Raw genomic sequence first — 21,741 nt, forward strand, 5'->3', positions numbered from 1 at the left:
AAAATCCACTGTATACATTTTAAACGTAAAAAAAGAGTAAAATCACAAAAATACTGAACTGAACAAGACTGAAATTCAAAACGGAAAGTCCCTGATCAAATGGCAAAATCAACTGATAAAACAAATCAAACGTTATACTTGTTCATGATCTATTTAAATCAGGAACGTCAATGCCAAATATCTGAAAACCTAGGATGTATAAGAATCGAAACTATTGAAGATGTGTATAATCAAAAAGGACTTAAAAAATATAAATATATCTATCTAAGGTCAACTTTGCCTGATGGAGTTTTTTTTTAAATTATTTCCAAATAACTATAATGGACTTGTTATTAATCATGTCAATACGGTCTACAGAGCCGATTATACTTTTGATGGAATATATGTTACTGTCATATAAGTGAGAGGTTAAGCTAGCTATAAAACCGGTTTTATCCAACAAATTTTTTTCATTTGAAAATGCCTGTTCTAAGTCAGGAATATGACAGTTGTTATCCATTCGTATATTGTGTTTCGGCTTTTGGTTTTGCTATTTGATTAGGGACTTTTTGTTATTAAAAGTCATCGGCGTTCAGTATTTTGATATTTTGCTTTTTACTAGGTTTGATATTCCACCATGTTCCTTATCCTTATGTCAAAAGATATACTGCTTATTAAACATATCTGTGTATTGTATGTGGCTGTTCTATTTTACATTTAAAAGAAAATGGGAGAAAAAAATTATTGGTAAAAATGGTAATGAATTAATGAATTAATGAAAGCCGAATTTGCCATCTTGCAAAATTTAAAATATGTGTACTTGCTTTTAATGTAATACGAAAATAAACTTAATGACCACATGATTATCCAAAATCGATTTCTATTTGTTGATATTAAAATAAAATAATTTGGAAAATCAAATCTATAGTATCAATCACTGAAAAGTGATTTTAAGTTCATAACACGCAAATTATTAACAAATATTATATTTAACTGCTCTATCAAAGGCCAAAATAGCAATCAAGAACCGACGCAAAAAATAACCCATAGATTGTATTAAGACAATTCAATGAAAATACCTGCTTCATGTGTATGAGCAGTAACAAATTAACCTGGTATCATTTACAAACTTATATCAATTTGGCAGTTTTGAATAGATCTTCATTTTTTTCTTTCTCAGGTACAGTTGAAGAAAGAGGAATCCATAAGATGAGAAAGCATGACGTTGATGTAGATGATTCAAAACGTGACCCAACATACGACCTTCCCTTTATACAACCATTTTTAGATAAAATCTCATTTCTGAGACACTTACCATTCTGTCCAACATATACACCATTACAATGCAACTGTCGTAAAAATAACTTAAAGGAGGAAAACACTGAAACTCAAAAAGACGGCATAGACAATGTCATATGTGAAAAACTTTGATCAAGTTATTTTTTCTATAGTTAAAACTTCAAATCATGCTGATGGACAATAATGAAGAGTGTAAGACTGAATAATCGATTTGGAAATAAAGCTATGTTTGTTTAGAGAAAAGGCAAAGATGATGATACGATAAGGATCTTACTTGCCTTTTATTTTACTGAATTTTTACCAGGTGAAACATTTGCATGTATGTCTATTCTAAAGTTGAAACGATGCAAATCTTAACCAAATACATAAAGTATAAGTTCCACGATTTTATGAAGTAACTTGTTGGCGATTTTTGCATGATTTTGCAAATATATAATGAGAGCGAAAGTCAATTATTTAGTATAGTTTGATCAATTATAACAGCATCTATTTTTGTAAATATTTACTTGGTTCTTGCTATGGTAAGTAACTCAAACACAAATATGGCGTATCCTTACGTCGATTCCATTGTTGTACCATAATATTCACAGTATAGTAAAGAACTTGAGGTTTAAACTTCCAACATATCTATCAATTTTGTTTGAAATTTGGTTGTGAAACACCATTAAGCAAAATAAGGTTCTAAACTCCTCTCTCACTTCGAAACCCGGGCATCAAAGTGTTTATAATGAGCATAGCGTATTTAAAATGTATTTATCTTTTATTTTATATGCATGACAACATATCACTAATAAACTATATCATCAAAATTATATTTAGATATATCACATACATCCTGTATACATATAATGTGTATTTAGAAATAACCTAAAAGGTGCAAATTCGAATACACTATTGCGCTTCAGTGACGCTCATGGCCAAATTATATGAGTATCCAATATATATTATAAATGTTGAAGAGCATATCAAACCAAAAAGGACCAAACTTATAGCCAAATCCTGACAAGAAATCCGAGACTTTCACGATGGAGATATGTTACTTTTTGATTTAAAATTATTACCTCAATGTTATTTTTAATGTTTCCTAGATAGCATATTAGTACATTATTAATATTTGGTCGAATCATATTACATTCAGCGTTAGATTTAGTTTTATAATAGAGCCTATAGAAAAAAAAACGCTCATGTGCAAAAGGTTTTAAAATGCTTGAATAAAATGAATATTTGACAATCAAAATCCTTCTAACGTACTGACTGCAGTTACTTAAAAACTAGATTCCACAAGACACAACTGATCATCCGGTGATCCCAGTTTGTCCTTTTTTTGGTTCTCCAATTTGAATTCTCAATAAGTGTGTCTCAAATCAGACGGTATTTTACGGTTTTAAAACATTTGCTTATCTCATCCCTTGTCTTGAAATACTGCATTTATTATACGCCTGCGTACGGAGTATATATCTCCCATTTGATACAATTTCCAAGGGCTTGTACTTCCTATTATGATTTCCTTGATAGAGGGTTGCTGCTCACAAGGAAGATATAAAACCAAGAGTTCCAAGGGGCGAAGTTGAAATCATCCCTTCGTAAATTTTATGGAATCAATCACAAGTAAGTTGACCCTTATGGAATATCTGTTTCACAGATGACAGCGGATATGTTCTTATTGTCGTAATCCCAATTTCGTTCCCTATAGCTTGATCCTGAACATGACCTTTTGAATAAAACTTCGCCAGGCTTGAATTTGCATGTGCAACACTAGTATTGCGTCATACAAGTTCCCTTCTAGCATTTGTGTAAAATATAAAAATGAGGTACAGTGCATATTATTGATTATATATAAACAGAACTAAACTACTCAAAATCAGCACAATGGGGTATAAAGACAAAAAACAAACAATGTAAATTGTGTTCATTCATATCACAATAATTGTAGTTTTGCTTCTTTTCGGTTCTTCTTGCGTCAACATTAACGAACTTGTACCCTCGATTCTTGTTTGCATCTCTCCTTCTTCAACATCTGCATCGCGTAGACATGTTCTTGCCGTTTCTAGTAACATTTTATACTTAACATCTTCTCTAGCAGTAACAAGCATTTCAACATTGTATGACACATCAAGCTTTTGTAAATATGGAAGAGATTTCGCAGAAACTTCTACCATTTTTTTCAAAGTGTCAAAGTCATTGATTTTGTTCCGATCCAAAATAATTGTTCGTAGAGATGGACATTTCTCAATGCCATCAATTAAATCGGCTGCACCTTTCGGTCCAATGTTATTTGAGCGTAGCATGAGAGACTGTAGCCTGGGTAATGATGACATTGACTGGCCAATTGCGGTTGCGTGTTTGTCTTGCAATTCATTTGCCTGTAAAATTATTTCAGTGAGCTCAGAAAAATCTGAAAGTACTTTCGGATTATCGAAGATGCTTGTGTTACCGATGCCACACTGCCACAGACCTAAATATTCGATAGACTTTGCACATGATTTCAACATGTCTACAAATACTTCACTAACTTCATCTGATTCATCAACCGGAACTGCAACGGCTCCTGTTCCTATCTGTCGATGTACTATCCCCACTTCGTTTTTTCCGAATTCGAAATGATTCAAATGACTGCTTTCTTTGATTAACCTGAAGAACTTTATAGCGCCTTTTTGACTAACATTGTTACATCGAATATTTATTTTCTTTAACGGTTTGCTTTGGAGGGCGTTTGCTAAATCTTCAGTACCATCATCCCCCAAACCACAATAACAGACATTGATGATTTCAAGGAAATGCAAACCTTCAACTAACATTGAGAGAATCAATCCACCATTAGGACCAAAATTGTTTTCATGAATTCTCAAGGCTCTGATGCCAGTGTTATTTAACAGTGACTGGCATAATGTTTTAAGTCCAATATCAGTTAAATCATTTTTTGAAACGTCTATGCTTCTAAGGTTCCTCAACTGTGCAAGCTCAGTTTTCAATGCCGCCATACCTTCATCTCCTAACTCGCAGTTGCGCATTTCCAACACCTCAAGACTCGGCAGGTTCCTTAAACCCAATTCTTTGTTATAATCAATCTTTCTTGTATAAAGTTTATTGTCATTTAGAATCAGCTGAGTGATATTACTTGACATTAGAGCTTTGCATAACTTGTAAGCTTGTAAAACATCAATTCCAGTTTCAGACAGATTCAGTTCGTTAACGTCTAGTCCATTTATAAATGCATTCTGCAGTGATACAATATCTGCGTCTCTCACTGGCACAGAAGTTAAATCCATCACTAACGGACCGACCGACTTGAAAGTGCTTCTTTTGCTGGACAACTTCTCCTCATAATCCTCCTTAGATGGCATGGACCCAGTAATGCCATTGACGTCATGACAAACGACACGATAGCTGACAACAAACACTTGTCTGAAGTGTTCATGTGTTAATGGCAATTTTGTTCTAACTCTTGATTTTCTTTCGACTTCTGCTGGATCTATGCAGATTTCCCCTTTAACTTCTCCTGATCCATGTAAGTTGATCCCTTGTGCAATTGCTAAAATGAATGACATGGTAGTGTCTGTATATTCAGGTAAACAGATGCGGTTAGCAATGATTTTTTTGTCATTAAACCAGAATATTTCCATTTTATCAAAATCGCTGGATGGCTTATGTAAAGTAATTGTTGGAAATTTATTAATTACCTTACCACCTGTGTTTTCTGGTGCATCTTTGACCGGCTCTGAATCGGATTCCTTGATTATCCTTGCCTTTTCTGGTGCGTAAAGTAATGTTTTGAATTTGGTTCCTTCCGTCATGATACGGTTAAGGAGATATACCGTTTCCCTTTCTAACTCAAAATTGAGACAATCCAAATTTCCTAATGATTCATGATGTATCTTGTCACTTAAAAGTAATTTGTAGAACATATATTCAAAAATAGCTGAATGGGTAAAATGGTCGTTATCAGCAAGGCTTGCTATTTGGTATGGTTCAAAATGTGCTCCTGCAATTATAGGGAACATCTCTATTTTTGACAGCTTTGACCATGCAGCATTCCGATTGCTTTCAGTAAGAATTTGACTTGCATGCTTAACAGCAAGAAAAGTCATAACTAGCGTACTGTTGAATCTGATTTTGTTGGAAATAACCATCAAATAATTCAAACAAGTCTTCCATTCATCTTGATTAAAGCTAATACGCTGATCCTCTACCTGAAGTTCTACATTGTCGCCATTGTGAGTAAATTGATATTCATGATTGTCGGTGCTGCTAAGAATGTAAGCCAGAAAGTATACCTTATGGTTTCCTAAATCACCGTGGAACTCGGTTTCTAACTTGTCAATAATTGATTGATAAAAAAGCTGCACCGCCTCAAATGCACCTAACTTTGCCAGCTGTACCAAATATTCAGGAATGGAATCTCGGACAAATGGATCATCGAACATTTGGAGCATTCTGAAAGATAAAATTCTTTGGTATTCTCTCAGCGCTATGTTTTTGTCGTGTTGTGTTTGAAAAGAACTTCCTGTCCCATGAAGAATGACAGATTCCATTGTATTTCTTGGTACCAGTGGTTCTGAAAAAAAAATATATACAATTATTTTAACATACGCAAAATAAGCACATCTTGTTTATTGTATGTTGTTTATATGTCTTTAAGATTAAGATGCCATTAATCTAGCGTACCAAAAAAACAATCGGTTTAGATCATTCATGTTATGTGTCATCTTCGCTAGCCAATGGTTTGGATCGTAACCCTTGGCTAGCGAAGATGGTTATGTGTAAGTTTTGAGGGAAAATTTAATTCATATTTAGGACCTTAAAGGATATACCATTAGAATTTTATGACTGTGTTAACATAAACAGAATAATTTTTGTCGGATTTTTGTCGAGCCTTCAACTTAGGTCGAGCAAGTGAGACATAGCGATCCTACATTCCGTCGTCGTCAGCTGCGGCGTCCACAAATATCCACTCTGTGGTTAAAGTGTTTTGAAATTTTAATAACTTTCTTAAACTATCCTGGATTTCTACCTAACATGGACAGAGGTTTTTTTATGATCATAAGATATCATCCAGAAGTAAATTTTGTAAAAATAAAATTCCTGTCTTTCCGTATTTTACTTTTAAATGGACTTAGTTTTTCTGCCGGGAAACATTACAATCACTCTGTGGTTAAAGTTTTAAAATCTTAATAACTTTCTTAAACTATCCTGGATGTGTACTTAAATGGCCAGAAGCTTGTTTATGATCAAAAGCCGGTATCTAGAAGAACATTTTGTTAAATTTTGAACCTGTTTATCCGTATTTTACTTATAAATGGACTTTTTTCTTCCAGTTAACATTACATACAGTCTGCAGTTAAAGTTTTTAAAACATTTATGAAATTCAAAAACTATCCTGGATTTAACTTGGATAGAAGCTTCTTGCAATCAAAAAATAGTATCGAGAAGAATATTGTTATTGATTTTACCCTCATTTTTGTTAAGCCTGCCATTAACAGCAAAAAGAGGCGAGACACTTGGTTCCGCAGAACCCTTACGATTTGTTTCCTCAACTCCGCCATATAAAGAGATTCCTCGGAAAATGTAACTTGCTTAATGTGTTCTTTATTTTTTTGAAAACATACTTTAGGACACAACCTAATTGACCGATATTTTTATAAAATTTGATAAAAGAATATATAAACTATATTTTGACTTATTTTTCAAATATATTATTGATTTAAGTTAGACCCTTTCTTTCTTGAGGGGCTAAATCATTTTATACGATTAAATCAGTAATTAATTGATTTAAATGGTCAGCGATTATTTAATTGAAATCATGAAAAACTGAAAACATTAAAACTATACAGACTTTGAGGAAAACATTTAAAGAAAAAAAATCAGAATAAAGGTAAACATCATCAATAAAGACGGTTGATGTTGTATATTGTCATATATGATAACTTTTAGACTGTTATTTCAAATCCACTAAAAACAAGGTTCTATAAGGTTGTTTTTTTCTCTGAAACATTTACTGCTATATTTTTTATATTTTTAAAAGGCATGCTATAAATAAATGCAACAGTAGTATACCGGTGTTAACAAGTCATAAATAGTTCGAAAGATAATATATCCGGGATACAAACTAAAACCGAGGGAATCACATCAACTATAAGAAAAACAAATAACAACAAGAACACTGAAGTGCAACAAAAAAACGACAACATATATAGAAACGAACTATTTGATAACAACAACCATATTCCAGACTTGGTACATGACATTTAAAGTAATGGTGGGTTGAACCTGGTTTTATGGCTAGTCAAACCTCTCGCCTATATTACAGTGTTACAGAAATACTGAAATGACAACACAACGTGACAGAAATACAGCACAAATACGCACTCAAACACTCATCACAGAGAAACGCACATACATATAATATAATGGTCGACACAACATGCAAATCGCAAAACAGTAAACATCTTCCATCAACAACACGCACCACAGGTTATCACAAACAGTGATGCACTTAGTAACTACATTTTTGCAGATTTTTGAAATGTTCCTTCGCTTTAAAGATTGACCTCCCTCTACCTTAATGGACTGAATTCAAATAGTTCGTCAAACATTTGCAATATTACAAGCTTTCGAATACATGCAAAGGAAACTTGTTGCTCAACTATGTACACTGAGGTTTACCTAGCATTAGGATAACGTATGACCATGTCGTACTGCGATTTGAGTTGAAATTACGCGGAAATCATTCCGCATCTTGTTAAAAGTAATCTCAAACATTCGTATCCACTGCATTAAATTAGAAGAATAGGATACGACTCTTAGTATATACGTTGTTATCTTACCATTTTTGTGAGTCAGAATATCACGTACAAATATGTAGTCACTTTCTTTGATATAAACTTGAATTTGGAAGTCCTCATCTGACAGTTCTATGCCGTTACTTTGTGCCTCTATCGTCATCTGTTGGCGCCTCCGCGGTGTAAGAATATCTCGTGCTAAAGCTGAAACGAGTCCACCCGAGTGATATAGGTTCCAGAAAGCATCTAATTTCTCTACTGTCTCCATCCTGAACGATAAAACAATACATTTGCGGATTATGTTGTCGTTCATTTTTGCGATGATTTGATCTGCGTAATTCATTACCTCAGGTAAATCATCTCTAGTTTGAATCGTATCAAACAATTTATCATACAACTTTAATATCACACGCGCTCGAAGATCTGAAGTTGATTCTTGTTGCTGAACGACGGGCAGTGATACAGTTGGCTACAATATAGTAATTAATGCATTTTATAATAATGAAAACAGTGTTTAATCATTCTGAAATTATTTCTAGATCTAAAAATGATTTAATTGACTGGTTCATTAGAACTCTCACTTTTATAACAAATTTTCATGTGTTTATTTTCTTTGAAAAACACTTGTTATTTTGAATATTATTTTCAAGTTTTGTAATAATCAATTCAATAATTTTAGGTAAATTCGTATAATGATATCTTGACCGTGTATTACATACAATGATTTATATTGAATTATCCTTGAAAAATTTAAATCATTCCGTATCCAGATAAATCTATCGTTGGCCAATAAAGATGAAAATACTTATATCAGCTGCATCAAAACGGTAAAATATGATTCTCTATGAAAGTTAAATGACTCCGTAAAAGTAATCATAAGTTATAATCTCAAACTTAATATTCCGTTCGTTCCATATAGGAAAACATAATGGTTATCTTGTAGCCAATCAGTTATATTTGACAATATTCAATATTTAAATGCTTCTTCTTTATTAAAGAGAATGGGGTATACAACATATGGGTATTTTAGAACTATTTATTCTACGTGGCATTTCACTTGCTGTTGGGTATATATCTTTTTAATCTTTATTTTTTTCATTCGAAATGGGCAAACAATTTTGTCTACTTTTTGGTAACAATAAAAAAAAAAAAAAAGCACAAATATTCAAAAAAAGGCACAACATATTTAGAATTCAATTATCTCTTCACTTTTCACTTTTCTCATTATTAAGGTATCTTCAGCAATCAAGGTGAATTAATAGTCCAAATATCACAGCTAATTTTGTGACATTCTTGAATTTTCAATATTGTGTTAATACATGTATGATCATGTATTTGACTTATAACTTGACATAAAGCAATAAATTTGGGAATTATTTTGTCGTTCATTTTTTAGATGATTTGATCTGCGTAATGCATTACCTCGGGTATCACACGTTCTCGAAGATCTACATTTGATTCTTGTTGCTGACCAGTGGGCAGTGATTCAATTGGCTACAATATAGTAATTAGTGCTTTTTAAAATAATGAAAACAGTGTTTTATCAAACATGATCAAACATTAGTTTCAAGTTTTGTAATTATAATTATTTTTTTCATTTTAAATGAGCAAACAACTTTGTCTACTTTTTTAGTATCGATAGAAAAAAAGCACAACTATTCGAAAAAAGCACAAGATATTTAGAATTCAATTATCTCTTCACTTTTCTCATTACAAAGGAATTTTAAGCAATCAAGGTGAATTAAACGTCTACATATCACAGCTGGTTTTGTGACATTGTTGAATTTTTAATATTTGTTTATACATGTATTTGACTTATAACATGACATAAAGCAATACATTTGCGGATTATTTTGTTGTTAATTTTTGTGTTGATTTGATCTGCGTAATTCATTACCTCGGGTATCACACGTTTTCGAAGATCTGCATTTGATTCTTGTTGCTGACCAGTGGACAGTGATTCAATATAGTAATTAGTGCTTTTTAAAATAATGAACACAGTGTTTTATCAGTCTGAAATTATTTCCAGATCTAAAAATGATTTAATGTGACTGGTCCGTTAGAATTTCTCACTTGCATTTAAAGGGCATAATTGTCCAAAAAAAATTCTTGCGTTTATTTCCTTTGAAAAACTTGTTAGTATAAACATTAGTTTTTAGTATTCTGATAATCAAATCAATAATTTCAGATACAATTCGTATAATGAGTCCGTTTTCTCATTCAATGATTTAATCAATATTTTGCTTTATATACATATATTTGACTTATAACTTGACATAAATCAATACATTTACGGATTAGTTTGTCGTTCATTTTTGTGTTAATTTGATCTGCGTAATTCATTACCTCGGGTATCACACGTTGTCGAAGATCTGCATCTGATTCTTGTTGCTGACCGGTGGTCAGTGATTCAATTGGCTACAAAATAGTAATTAGTGCTTCTTAAAATAATGAAAACAGTGTTTTATCGGTCTGAAAATTATTTTATGTGACTGGTCCGTTAGAATTTTTTACTTGCATTACAAAGATATATTGTCGGACAAATTCTCTTGTGTTTATTTTCTTTGAAAATCTCCAGGTATTGTAATAATCAATTCAATAATTTCAGATACAATTCGTATAACGAGTCCTTTTTCTCATTCAATGATTTAATCAAGTTGAATTTTCCTCGATCATTTCGCATCCAGATAAAAGACATCCTTGTCCAATAAAAATGAAATATTCATATCCGCTGCATCATAACGGTAAAATCTGAAATGACTCCATAAAATAACTTCTAGCTAAATTTTCCGTCCGTTCCATAGAAGGACACATAATGGTTACCTTGTAGCCAGTAAGTTATGACACTATCATACACCTTCGATTAAGATTACGAAAACATTACACTTCATCTTTTATATAAGCTTTGGATTTCAAATAGTTTGGCCATGAGCATCACTGACATTTATTGTCGAAATGCGCATATGGTGCAGGAAAAAAGGAACCGTTTGTATTATTACTACCACTGGGTCGATGCCTCTGCTGGTGGACTGTCAGTCCCCGAGGGTATCACCAGCCCAGTAGCCAGTTCTTCGGTACTGGCATGAAAATACGGATTTTTTGTGTTATTAAAATTTGCTGTTACAAAATGTTAGAAATTATTATAAATTAAGGAATGTATCTCCCTCATGGAAAGCTCTGATTCCTTTCACGGATTTGGCTATACTTTTTGGACCTTTTGGTTTATAGCTCTTAAACTTTTATATAAGCTTTGGATTTCAAATATTTTGGCCACGAGCATCACTGAAGAGACATGTATTGTCGAAATGCGCATCTGGTGCAGGATAAATTGGTACCGTTAATGTTATTAGGCCTACAGATAGAATTTAAATCTTGTGTCGTCTCAAACAGGGACTTTCTATACTATAGAAAGTATGAATATGCACTGTCGTTCCAAAAGAAAAGCTTAAAACAACGTCGTTTTTTAAGAAACATGTTTCATCATGTGTACACATATATTATTGTACATGGTTTCATCAGTTTGTTGAACTTGTGAACGTACGGAGGGTATGAAAGAATACACATACATCATTTTAATTAATTACTTATTACACATTAGACATGCAAACAAATTTTCCCAATTTTCGTTGCAGTTGATATGTTTGGACAAAAAGAAATTAATTTCAGCAATATTCCATGTTAAAAGTATCAAGTGACCAACTAAGGAGCGTTTTGAAAATATTCAATATTTCCTATGTTTTTTTGTTGTTTTTTTTTCTAATAAAGAGAATGGGGGCATACAACAGGTGGGTATTTAAGAACTATTTATTACTGATCATTGTTATTTTTTTCATTCTAATTGGGCAAACAATTTGTCTAATTTTTTGGTATCAATAGAAAGAAAGAAAAAAATATTCGCGAAAAAAAACACAACATCGGGTATGTAGACTTCATTCATATCTTCACTTTTTACCTTTTTCATAATGAAGGTATCTTTTAAAACAATCAAGATGAATTGAACGTCCACATAACACAGCTGGTTTGTGACAGTGTTGAATTTTCAATATTTTGTCATGAATTGACTTATAACTTGCCATTTATATATAACAAAGATAAGTTCTTAATAATTTCAAACTATATTGTTGAACTTCCTTTAAATAATTGATATGTCAATACGTGAAAAGGTTGTGCAAGTAAAAATAATAATAAAGTGGCAGTATGATATTTCATAAGTACTTATAAAGCAATTTCATGAGGTTTCTAATCTCTGGAATTATATGCCTTTGCTCGAACCACCTTCAAACATGGTCCTTAATTGTACTTTGGTAGCATTTATTAGGAACCTGGAGATAAAATGTACTTAATTTTATTGGTTTTCTTGGAACATTTTTTCTAAGATTGAATATTTTGGCTTTATATAGTCCTGTAATGCCATTTTAGACACATTTTTTTTTATTGCCCCTTCGGGAAGATTGATATATTTTAAAAAGAAGTTTAGGGACTGCTAAAGACAAATACGACTGTAAAAAATACTGCATTGGTAATAATTTACTTACCCTCTCCGTTGATGGTGATTTAACAAGAGTTTGTTCTTCTCCACATCCATGTCCATTTATGCACTCTCCTATTGCACCAACTGTGACATTAAATTGACCTGCAATTTAATTATATCAATAAACTTCCATAATAAAATATCTTTCAGATAGAGACCACTATCTTGAAGGCTCTGATTTTGGATCTCAGTTTTTGCTAATCTGTTCTTAAAACAAACAATAAAACACAATAAATTGGCGAGTCTGATTCGTTTTTCTTGATATATTTTCCTCAGGAACGTTCAAATATTTTGTTTTAAAGCAAAGGATTTATAGTACCCTGAATACGAGAGGAAATTTATGACCAAAAAGGACATAAAATACTGGTAAAATTAATCTTTATTAATGTCAACTATTTGAAAGACTGTATTTTTTTTTATTTGACACTATTGGTCAACTATTGGTTTGATGTGAAACCAAACAACACAGACATTAGATGCATACATTTGATCTCTTGTATTTTACTGTTAATAATAAAATGAATTTTACTGTTAATAATGAAATGTATTTTACTGTTAATAATAAAATAGGTGTATATTATTGCTATTATTGAAAATTTAAAACTAACTTGTATGTACTATAACTTTAGATTCAGTGTTCTATAGGAAGACAACTCTTCAAAACAAATGAAAAAAAAAACACAATAAAATTCCCCATATGAAATTTACTGACCCCATATATATAAGGTATTTGGTCACTAGCACACCGTGTAACGAATTTGTCTAACCGACTATCTTCACATGTGGTATATTGACTAGTGGCTTATCAAAGTGATCAAGTCTTCATTACTTAGTATTAAGATCCTACTTCCATTTGTGTATACAGAAAACGAATGGCAACAAATACAACTTTTTAGCTTAAGATTTATTTTATGAATTTATTTCAATCGTTGATTACATGTAATATTTTCTTTGTCTGTTGAATCCTTTCAGATTTCTTTTTTTTTGTATTGAAAAGGAAGTAATTTTGCTATGCCCATAACAATAACAACCTGTTAGCTTTCTGTTTTATAAACGTATTTCAACCTTTCATCATCAATTTTTTCGTCTGCATGTTGAATCCTTTCAGATTTTTCCTCAACACCGTGTTGTTTTCATAAAAGGATGTGGCATCTTTTTTGTTTTTAAAGGGAAGTAACTCCTTACTAACTCCATATGGTAACTAACCATGTATGGTAACTAACCCTGTATTTTTTAGGACACCCTATATCAAATATACATAGTTACCACGTGTAGTCCTTTAACCAATCATATGTCTATAAATCTATAGGAGGTAAGATAATATTATATATTAGATGGGTAGTTTGTAACCCGGATTTGTTTTTTCTCTATCGATTTATGAATTTCGAACAGCGGTATACTACTGTTGCCTTTATTTATATAATGACTTTTTTTTGTATTGCCAAGTATTGTGATTAAAACATAGGTGGTTGTAATACCGGTATGCCATATGATGAAAATTAACATACAGCATTTTTCTTCTATTTTTTCTCCGAAGTCCAATAAGCCAACATCCTGAATCATCAAAACTCTTTTAAGGTCAGGTAGCCAATATGGACGTCTAACAAGCCTCTCTAATAAAGCTTCAGCACCAGATATTGCTCCATTCTGTTTCTCTACTGCTTGAACCTTTTCCTGTAATTAATTATAAAATATTTAGTTTTGTATTGACTTGCTGTATAAATCTGAAGAATATATATCAATGACACCTTGATAATGGAAAACTTCTACTTGATATCAACAGATGGCATTATAGTCAACTGACTTTTTGTTTGGTTTGAAAGACGTATCCCAGGTTTTTTTTTTTTAAAGAATCACTAATATTTTACCTTGTTTACTTGTTTTGCTTTTCTTGTTTTGGGAGGGATGACCAAATTATAACGTAAACGTATATTTATTATATATAAAAAATTATAGATCATTTAAAATTTAGGAATACAATGTCAATTCTTTTTCGTGTATTCATGCAAAATACATAGAAATGGAATCCTGCGATTTTTAGAATGTTGAGACAAATTAATGATAAACTGTTATCACAGATTTGTCTCACCATTTTGTAATTTTTATTATGCAAAGCTGGAAATAAAATAGCCAAACTTTTTAACATGTAATATTTAAAGTCAATGAATCATGACTGAAGGTACATGGCTAATCAATCTCCATATCAACAGATGTTTAGTCAGTGGACCCCATATACAATTGTGATTATGTATTATACAGTGATGCTTATCAGGTATATTGAATTGTATTGTTTATTTAAATATATGTATGTAAAACTTTTGTCAGTATAAACTCATTTGATTTTTTCACTGGTCAAGTGATACAGTAACAATACTGTCGTTTATTTTATATTAAGTGTTAATGTTCAGGACTGTGACGGTGTCTTATGAAGCAGACACTTATTGCATGGTTTCCCAAAAGATTCTGATAAAATATGTTCTACAACTTTGATTTTGGAAAGCAGCAATACAACAAAATTATGAAATTTTATGAGGCAATTTTAAAAAGCAAGATGGTATCTCAGTACCTGCATGCATGCATATGCACTATTTAAAATTGAGAATGTAAATGGGGAATGCGTCAAAGAAACAACAACCCGACCTTAGAGCAGACAACAGCCGAAGGCCATCAATGGATCTTCAACTATTTGTATGGTTCTATTTATGTTTCTTTGTGGTGATCATTTTTTACTTGGGATGACCACAAAAACTGTATAAACTACTTAAGGATCTTTTCAGTTCCATTAGTAAAAGATTTCGTTTAAATGTCGTTATTGTTTCTTAGAAGATATCAAACGGATATAAGTAATGGTATTATACCAGATGTGGAAGATACCAATACAGATCTTCATAACTCATACAAAAGTGAATTGACAAAAGTTCTTAAATTATCTACAAACTATCCTGTAATTCTTATGTATGGTTTTTAGAGGAGTTGCAATGAAAAGAACAGGACAGATAGACAAATGGGCTACAGGTAAAAAATATTATACTTATTTACATTTTTGTTTGGGGTATAGTAACTTGGTAAATCTAAAAGATTTATTTATGCTCCTTAATTTCTACAAATAAATTATGACAAAAAGTGTTGACTTGAAGAAATATGAGCAATGTTTTTTTTTTAGTATTTGAGAGGAAAAGGGTATTGTAATATTCTTGTTTCCTGACTTCTTTTTGTTCAACGTATAAAAATATTGGTGATACCGGTATAGTTAGATGAAGTTTTGTTGTGGTATAAATGTGAACGGTGCTGTATTAATCATTTACCGAAATTTAAGAATAAACGAATGATGGGGATATATATTGAACAATAATAGATATTTGTTTTCATGTAATGTTATTAAAATGCTGTAACTTAAATTCCATGTTTAAAGTAGCCCAGACAAAGCTGTTATCCTTTCTGGAACCCTCTGTCCGGAATGATTATCTTATTTTGCCGCTAGCTATCAGAATCCCCGTCATCAAGCCTTTTAAACTCTATCCGGATTGTTTTTACAACTACTTCACCTCAAACCGGTGCATTTCTATGCAGGACGCAGGTATGATTTGAAAAGAAGACATATTTGCCCGCCGAATCATTTAGAATTTGAAGATTATCTCTCCTCGAACGATAGTTTTAGAAATACTTGTGTCGCAGCCTAGATATAGTTTTCTTTCTGACTCACAAGCCTTTTGGTACATAATTTTGATTGTTTGTAATAAATTTTCAATTTTGATACCACAAACTCAACACTTCTTAGCTTGAGGTTCCTTTTTTTTGGGTGAATCTTTCCAATCTGATAGAATTCCTTTTATTACTACCAAAACTTTTAAAAAAACTTAGTGTGAATAGAGAAAAATAAGAAGGAACCATCGAAGTCGACAAGAACACACCTAGTCTTTGCAAAAAACCTACAACAGTTTATCCATACTCATCTGATGTCGAAGATAATGTCATTATAGACGTGCTATTAGAGCAAACGTTTGAGGATGACAGTGAGTTACTACCAAGAAACATGGAAACAGAAGATCAATCTGAACTTGAAGGAGACGCCCACTTTCATGACACCAACGAGTCAGAAAGAAACTGCATTTCTTACATCAGAAAATTATGAGCTGTAAGAGTGCAAGTCATACCACCACTACAGGTTTGTTCAATAAGTTTAATGCCTTTCATCTTAGAAGCAGCACAGGCTATTAATTGTTTTGATTGGAATCAATTGATTTTTTTAAATTACTATATACTAGTATCTGACAGATGTATAAATGATTTGATAACTTCTTTGACACATGCACTTTCTATCTATATATTTTGTATAGAAAGTTAGACTTATTTATATATATATATATATATATATATATATATATATATATATATATATATAAACGCCTAAAAAGTGTACATAACAACACCCTTGTTATGTACACTTTTTAGGCGTTTATATAATTTATTTTATTGTGTACATGTATCGTTACTTGTAACGATCCAGCTCCCACGTGGGAAAAATCGTTGACTATTATTCAGACGTTTGATATATATATATATATATATATATATATATATATATCTCAGTAGCATGGGTTCGAATCCCGATGAGGGAAGAACAAAATATTTGCGAAAGCAAATTTACAGATATAACATTGTTGGGTTGATGTTTAGACGAGTTGTATAAACATAATGTACACAGCCATGTATCACCATCACTGCTGGTGATCCGATGGATAAATCTGTTGTAGAGTTGACACTGGCTTAGACGTACTTATATATATATATATATATACACACGAGTCTAAATTGAAAACTACGTTCAAGTATATTTAAACAAAACGCATTTGACTAACAGGTCGAACAACTGATGTTCTTTAACCCTGCTGACTGCCATTGGTGATTGCCAAATCTCTATATATATATATATAGAGAGAGAGAGAGAGAGAGAGAGAGAGAGAGAGAGAGAGAGAGAGAGTCGTCACTGGTTCTGACGTACTTATAATATAATTGTTTCTGTGAATGCATCTTACATAAATTTGTAGGATCCTTCACAATAGATGATTCAGCTGATCTGTAACAATTCCATCTGCATGCCTAATATATATTGAAGTATTGATATCAAAACCCAATGTTCAGGCCCATCCATTGTTTTGTTCGAAACTTTGCTACGAACCTATCTATTCCAGTAAATATGTATGTTTTGTATTTGTTTATTGGTATTGTATTTAAACTTGTTTGTTTGTTAACTTTTACAGTGAGCAAGAGTGCATGTCTACTTTTTTAAATATTAAAATATGTGTTATACAGTGCGTGTTACATACCGTATCTTGGATGGTGATGCATGTCAGATATCTAATTATGTCTGATGGTATCACTCGTCTACAAAACTCTTCTCTTATTTCATTAGCTATCTCATCTTCCCGTGAACACATCTTCAACTCAATACCCACGATACAGTATTCAATTTATGTTTATAGATAACGGAAACTAACAATGTCTAAGAGTTACGTATGTTCTCTGAAAATATTTAAATATACGTCGTTAGTATTTATGTAAACAAATACATTGTTAGTCATGATTATGTTTTTGTTAATTTGCAAATAGAATATAAGATGAAGCTTCTGATAAACAAGATATAAATGAATACTTCAAAGTTTGGTGACTTAATGATAAGTCACATCTATCCTATTCAATTTCACGAAATAAACAATACACCACAGATACAGCTTAGTCAATTTCATATATTACCGAAGTCTACAGTTACGATTGGTGAAAGTAAAAGAAAAGTTACAAGAAGTCACGCCATATTGGTATGTAAAACAGACTCAAAGATCAACGATTTGCAGTACGTTACAGTTACAGGGGAGGTAATGACGTTGCTAGCGTAAAAGCTTATTTTCGCGACGTCAAACTGTGACATATCGGGAAAAGATACATTTTTCGACTGATTTTTATCATTCAAACTTATTTAACTTTTAAACAAGTTCATTGACACCTCTTTTTTAAAATGATATTCGGTTTGATTACATATGAAGATTATTTGTACCACATTTCATGATAAATTCAATGATGCATTTTTTTTAAAATTTGATAAATATATAGCAAAAAATTAAGTTTTTTTTCTACTTTCATAAAAATTAGATAAATCTTAATTAGTTATTTCTAAACAAAATACTTCATAAATTTATATGATACTTATATAAAAGAGAACTTAGAAAATAATTTAACAAAAATCCAGCTTGTGTTTATCTTTTAAAATAATAACGTTATGCATTTCTGTCGGGAGGAAAATACGTCCACCAATCCGAATTTTGAGCAAATATCTGAAATTTCTACCTAATTTTACTCAAAAAGTAGAACATGAAGGTGCATTTTTTGTTACATATTTGATTGAAGCAGGTAAAACATAGCCTATATATCTTAAAGTGCAAAAATCTCACCGTCAGAATTAAACTGTTGGAGATGCCTTTAACATAATATTAGAGATCATTAGAGAGTTGACCATTTTAAAGAGAAATAAGTTGAATAACTTGTGAGAATTGGATATTGCTCGATATCAACCATGGTTACTTAATTCAAATAGTAATAATATACTGGCCACATGCTCGTTTATTGTTACATTGATATTGAACTCGAGTTGATGTCAAGCGATATCCAATCTCACTTGTTATTAAACCTATAAAGGGGCTATAAATATGTCTATACCTGTATTGGTAAACCAAAGTATGTCGCTTACATCAAAGTGTAGAGTAACTAATAAGTATCTGTCTAGGCTTACGATCTGGCGATTTTTTTTTCAACATATATATTTTGAAGATAAGTGTTATATTTTCAGTGATTACATATGAATGAGAAATTTCGAGAGGTTACTTTCGATTTGACAATGCTTCCTGAACGAAAGTACGACTATAAAACAATATAACTTCTTAAAGTTTGTTATTTAAAAATTTGAAACACTTACTTTAATCTTACCATTATGTATAATGATATACACACATTTATCATAGTATTACATGCATACACAACGCAAACTTCCGGATTGATATTGAGGGACTGATAATGGGAAATATGCTTGAAGGATTTCCCGGTTTCTAAAAATATATATTTTTAGTTTTTTTTTCGCATGAGTGTATGACAAAGTAGTCGCAATTTAATTCGGTTCAATTATAGTAACAGCCTACAATGTGACTACCCATGCATGTACTAGAACTCCGAAAGGAATTTTTATTTATTAGGCAAAGTACTGACATACTGTTGACTCCATTCTAATCGAAATAAAATCATTTATGATATACACTACACACCAGAACGGAACCAGGGAATTAAAGAGTTTAACTTTAACTATCTACTCGGATTAATTCGAGATTGATAGTTGATATTCATCTTCACCGTTGAACGCTTAGGTCGAACTCACAGGAACCTAGCTGTCTCTGTAAAACCCACAATTTACATGTCTATGAAGCTGTATAGGTTAAAATAAAATCTGGGTACAAATGCTCGAAGAAAGTAGAAATTGTTTTCCCCGAGTATCAGAACCCTCAACGGATATTTAGTGTGATAAAAAATGTGTATCTTCTTGTTGACTGTCTTTAATCATTATACAAGCTTGCTATCGTAAATACCACACACTGGACGTTTACTATGTACCGCGCTTTATGTAACGTCACGTCACCTTGACGTGTTACTATGCTTTTCTAATACATCTATCAAATAGTCAAGACGTCTTTTATTTCTATCACCCACTTTATGATATTATGGTGCCGTAACCAAAAGGGAAAATGGATACGAAGATGAAAGCCGTACGAGCGGGACACAAAGGTGCAGTAACGAAACTCCTGAAGAAATTTGAAGAAATTCAACAAAGTTCCGAAGCGGATTACGAGGAAATTTCAACATTATTAGAAGTAGTCACTCAGAAGAAAAGAACTTTAGAGAACATCAACGAGAAGATCTTGGAGCAAACTTCAGATGAAGATGTAGCAGTGGAAATACTGGAATCAGATGAGTACATGTTCAATTTAGAATATAAATTACGGCAAATAACAAAATTGTCAAAGTCAGTTCAAAATCAGAGTTTTCCCGCAAATGAACCTATTTCATCGAATTTGAACCCTCACGCCGATAATTTTATACAATCAGTTCCATCTACATTTATTAGTCAACCTTCAACATCTGCAAACCAACAATATACGCATAGCTCAAATTCACGCGCATCGTCTAGCGCAAACAGCGAGTATCACAAGCTACCAAAGTTAAATTTACCTATATTTACCGGAGATATACTAGACTGGCAATCGTTTTGGGACTCCTATGAAACCGCGATCCACACTAATCCTACACTGAGTGATGCACAAAAATTCAACTACCTAAAGTCCCTTCTACAAAGCGAAGCTTTACAAACTATAGCAGGTTTTTCCATGACGAACACAAATTACGAGAAAGCAATTTCATTACTCCAGGAAAGATACGGGCAAACTCATAAAATCGTCCAAACCTACATGCAGGCCTTACTTGATTTACAGGCTCCAATTAATACAATTACTAGTCTCCGTAACTACTATGATAAGACAGAAACGTATGTAAGAGGTCTCGAGTCACTCGGACAGACAGACGATACTTATGGATCACTTCTTGTCCCTGTAATTTTAAATAAATTACCCGCAGAGATACGTCAACACTTAGCACGAGAACACAGATCCACAAACTGGACCTTACATGATTTACGCAAAGCGCTTCTCGAAGAACTTAATATTATGGAAGCCGGCAAATTACCGGAAAAAGTAGAAAGCCCACTCGCTACCGCTACATTCTTGACCAACGCAAAATCACGTACAAAATCGTCATTCAACAAGAACGAAAGGTCGTATTCGGATAAAAAGATAAACACAAAGCAATGCGCATTTTGTCACGAAATCGGACACACACCCGTCAACTGCACTAAAGTCACAACCGCTAACGCGCGGATGAATATAGTCAAGAGTGAACGACTGTGTTTCAACTGCCTAGGTCACCACAAACTAGCTAATTGTAAATCAAAAAGTAACTGCCGAAATTGTAACAAACGTCATCACACTAGCATATGTAGTAATGATGAGAAATCTGAGGAATCGAGCAAACCACCAGCCAATGAAACCGAAAATACGGTAT

The 21,741-nt window shown here is 32.3% G+C and overlaps 1 protein-coding gene and 1 long non-coding RNA gene across 5 annotated transcripts in view; one reads left to right on the plus strand and one right to left on the minus strand.

The window, feature by feature from the left end:
* Positions 1-2,090, plus strand: part of LOC143064785 (solute carrier family 23 member 2-like) — a 31,441-nt gene extending 29,351 nt beyond the window's left edge. For all 3 annotated transcript variants that reach the window (XM_076237885.1, XM_076237886.1, XM_076237887.1), the window contains exon 15: positions 1,160-2,090. In XM_076237885.1, the coding sequence (XP_076094000.1) occupies positions 1,160-1,410 (251 nt within the window). In that variant the 3' untranslated portion in view covers positions 1,411-2,090. The remainder of the gene's footprint in view (positions 1-1,159) is intronic.
* On the minus strand, positions 2,020-19,690 carry LOC143064788 (uncharacterized). Of its 2 annotated transcripts, none has more exons than XR_012975322.1 (8): positions 19,567-19,690; positions 17,916-18,111; positions 14,097-14,262; positions 12,593-12,690; positions 10,404-10,475; positions 9,480-9,551; positions 8,103-8,526; positions 2,020-5,833 (listed from the first exon to the last, which is right to left on the minus strand). It is a non-coding gene; the product is annotated as an uncharacterized LOC143064788 (long non-coding RNA). The 2 variants fall into 2 exon arrangements; XR_012975321.1 differs by having other exon boundaries at positions 19,556-19,678.
* Between the last annotated feature and the right edge of the window lie 2,051 nt (positions 19,691-21,741).

Source organism: Mytilus galloprovincialis, chromosome 2, assembly GCF_965363235.1.
Source record: "Mytilus galloprovincialis chromosome 2, xbMytGall1.hap1.1, whole genome shotgun sequence".
NCBI classification, from domain to species: domain Eukaryota; kingdom Metazoa; phylum Mollusca; class Bivalvia; order Mytilida; family Mytilidae; genus Mytilus; species Mytilus galloprovincialis.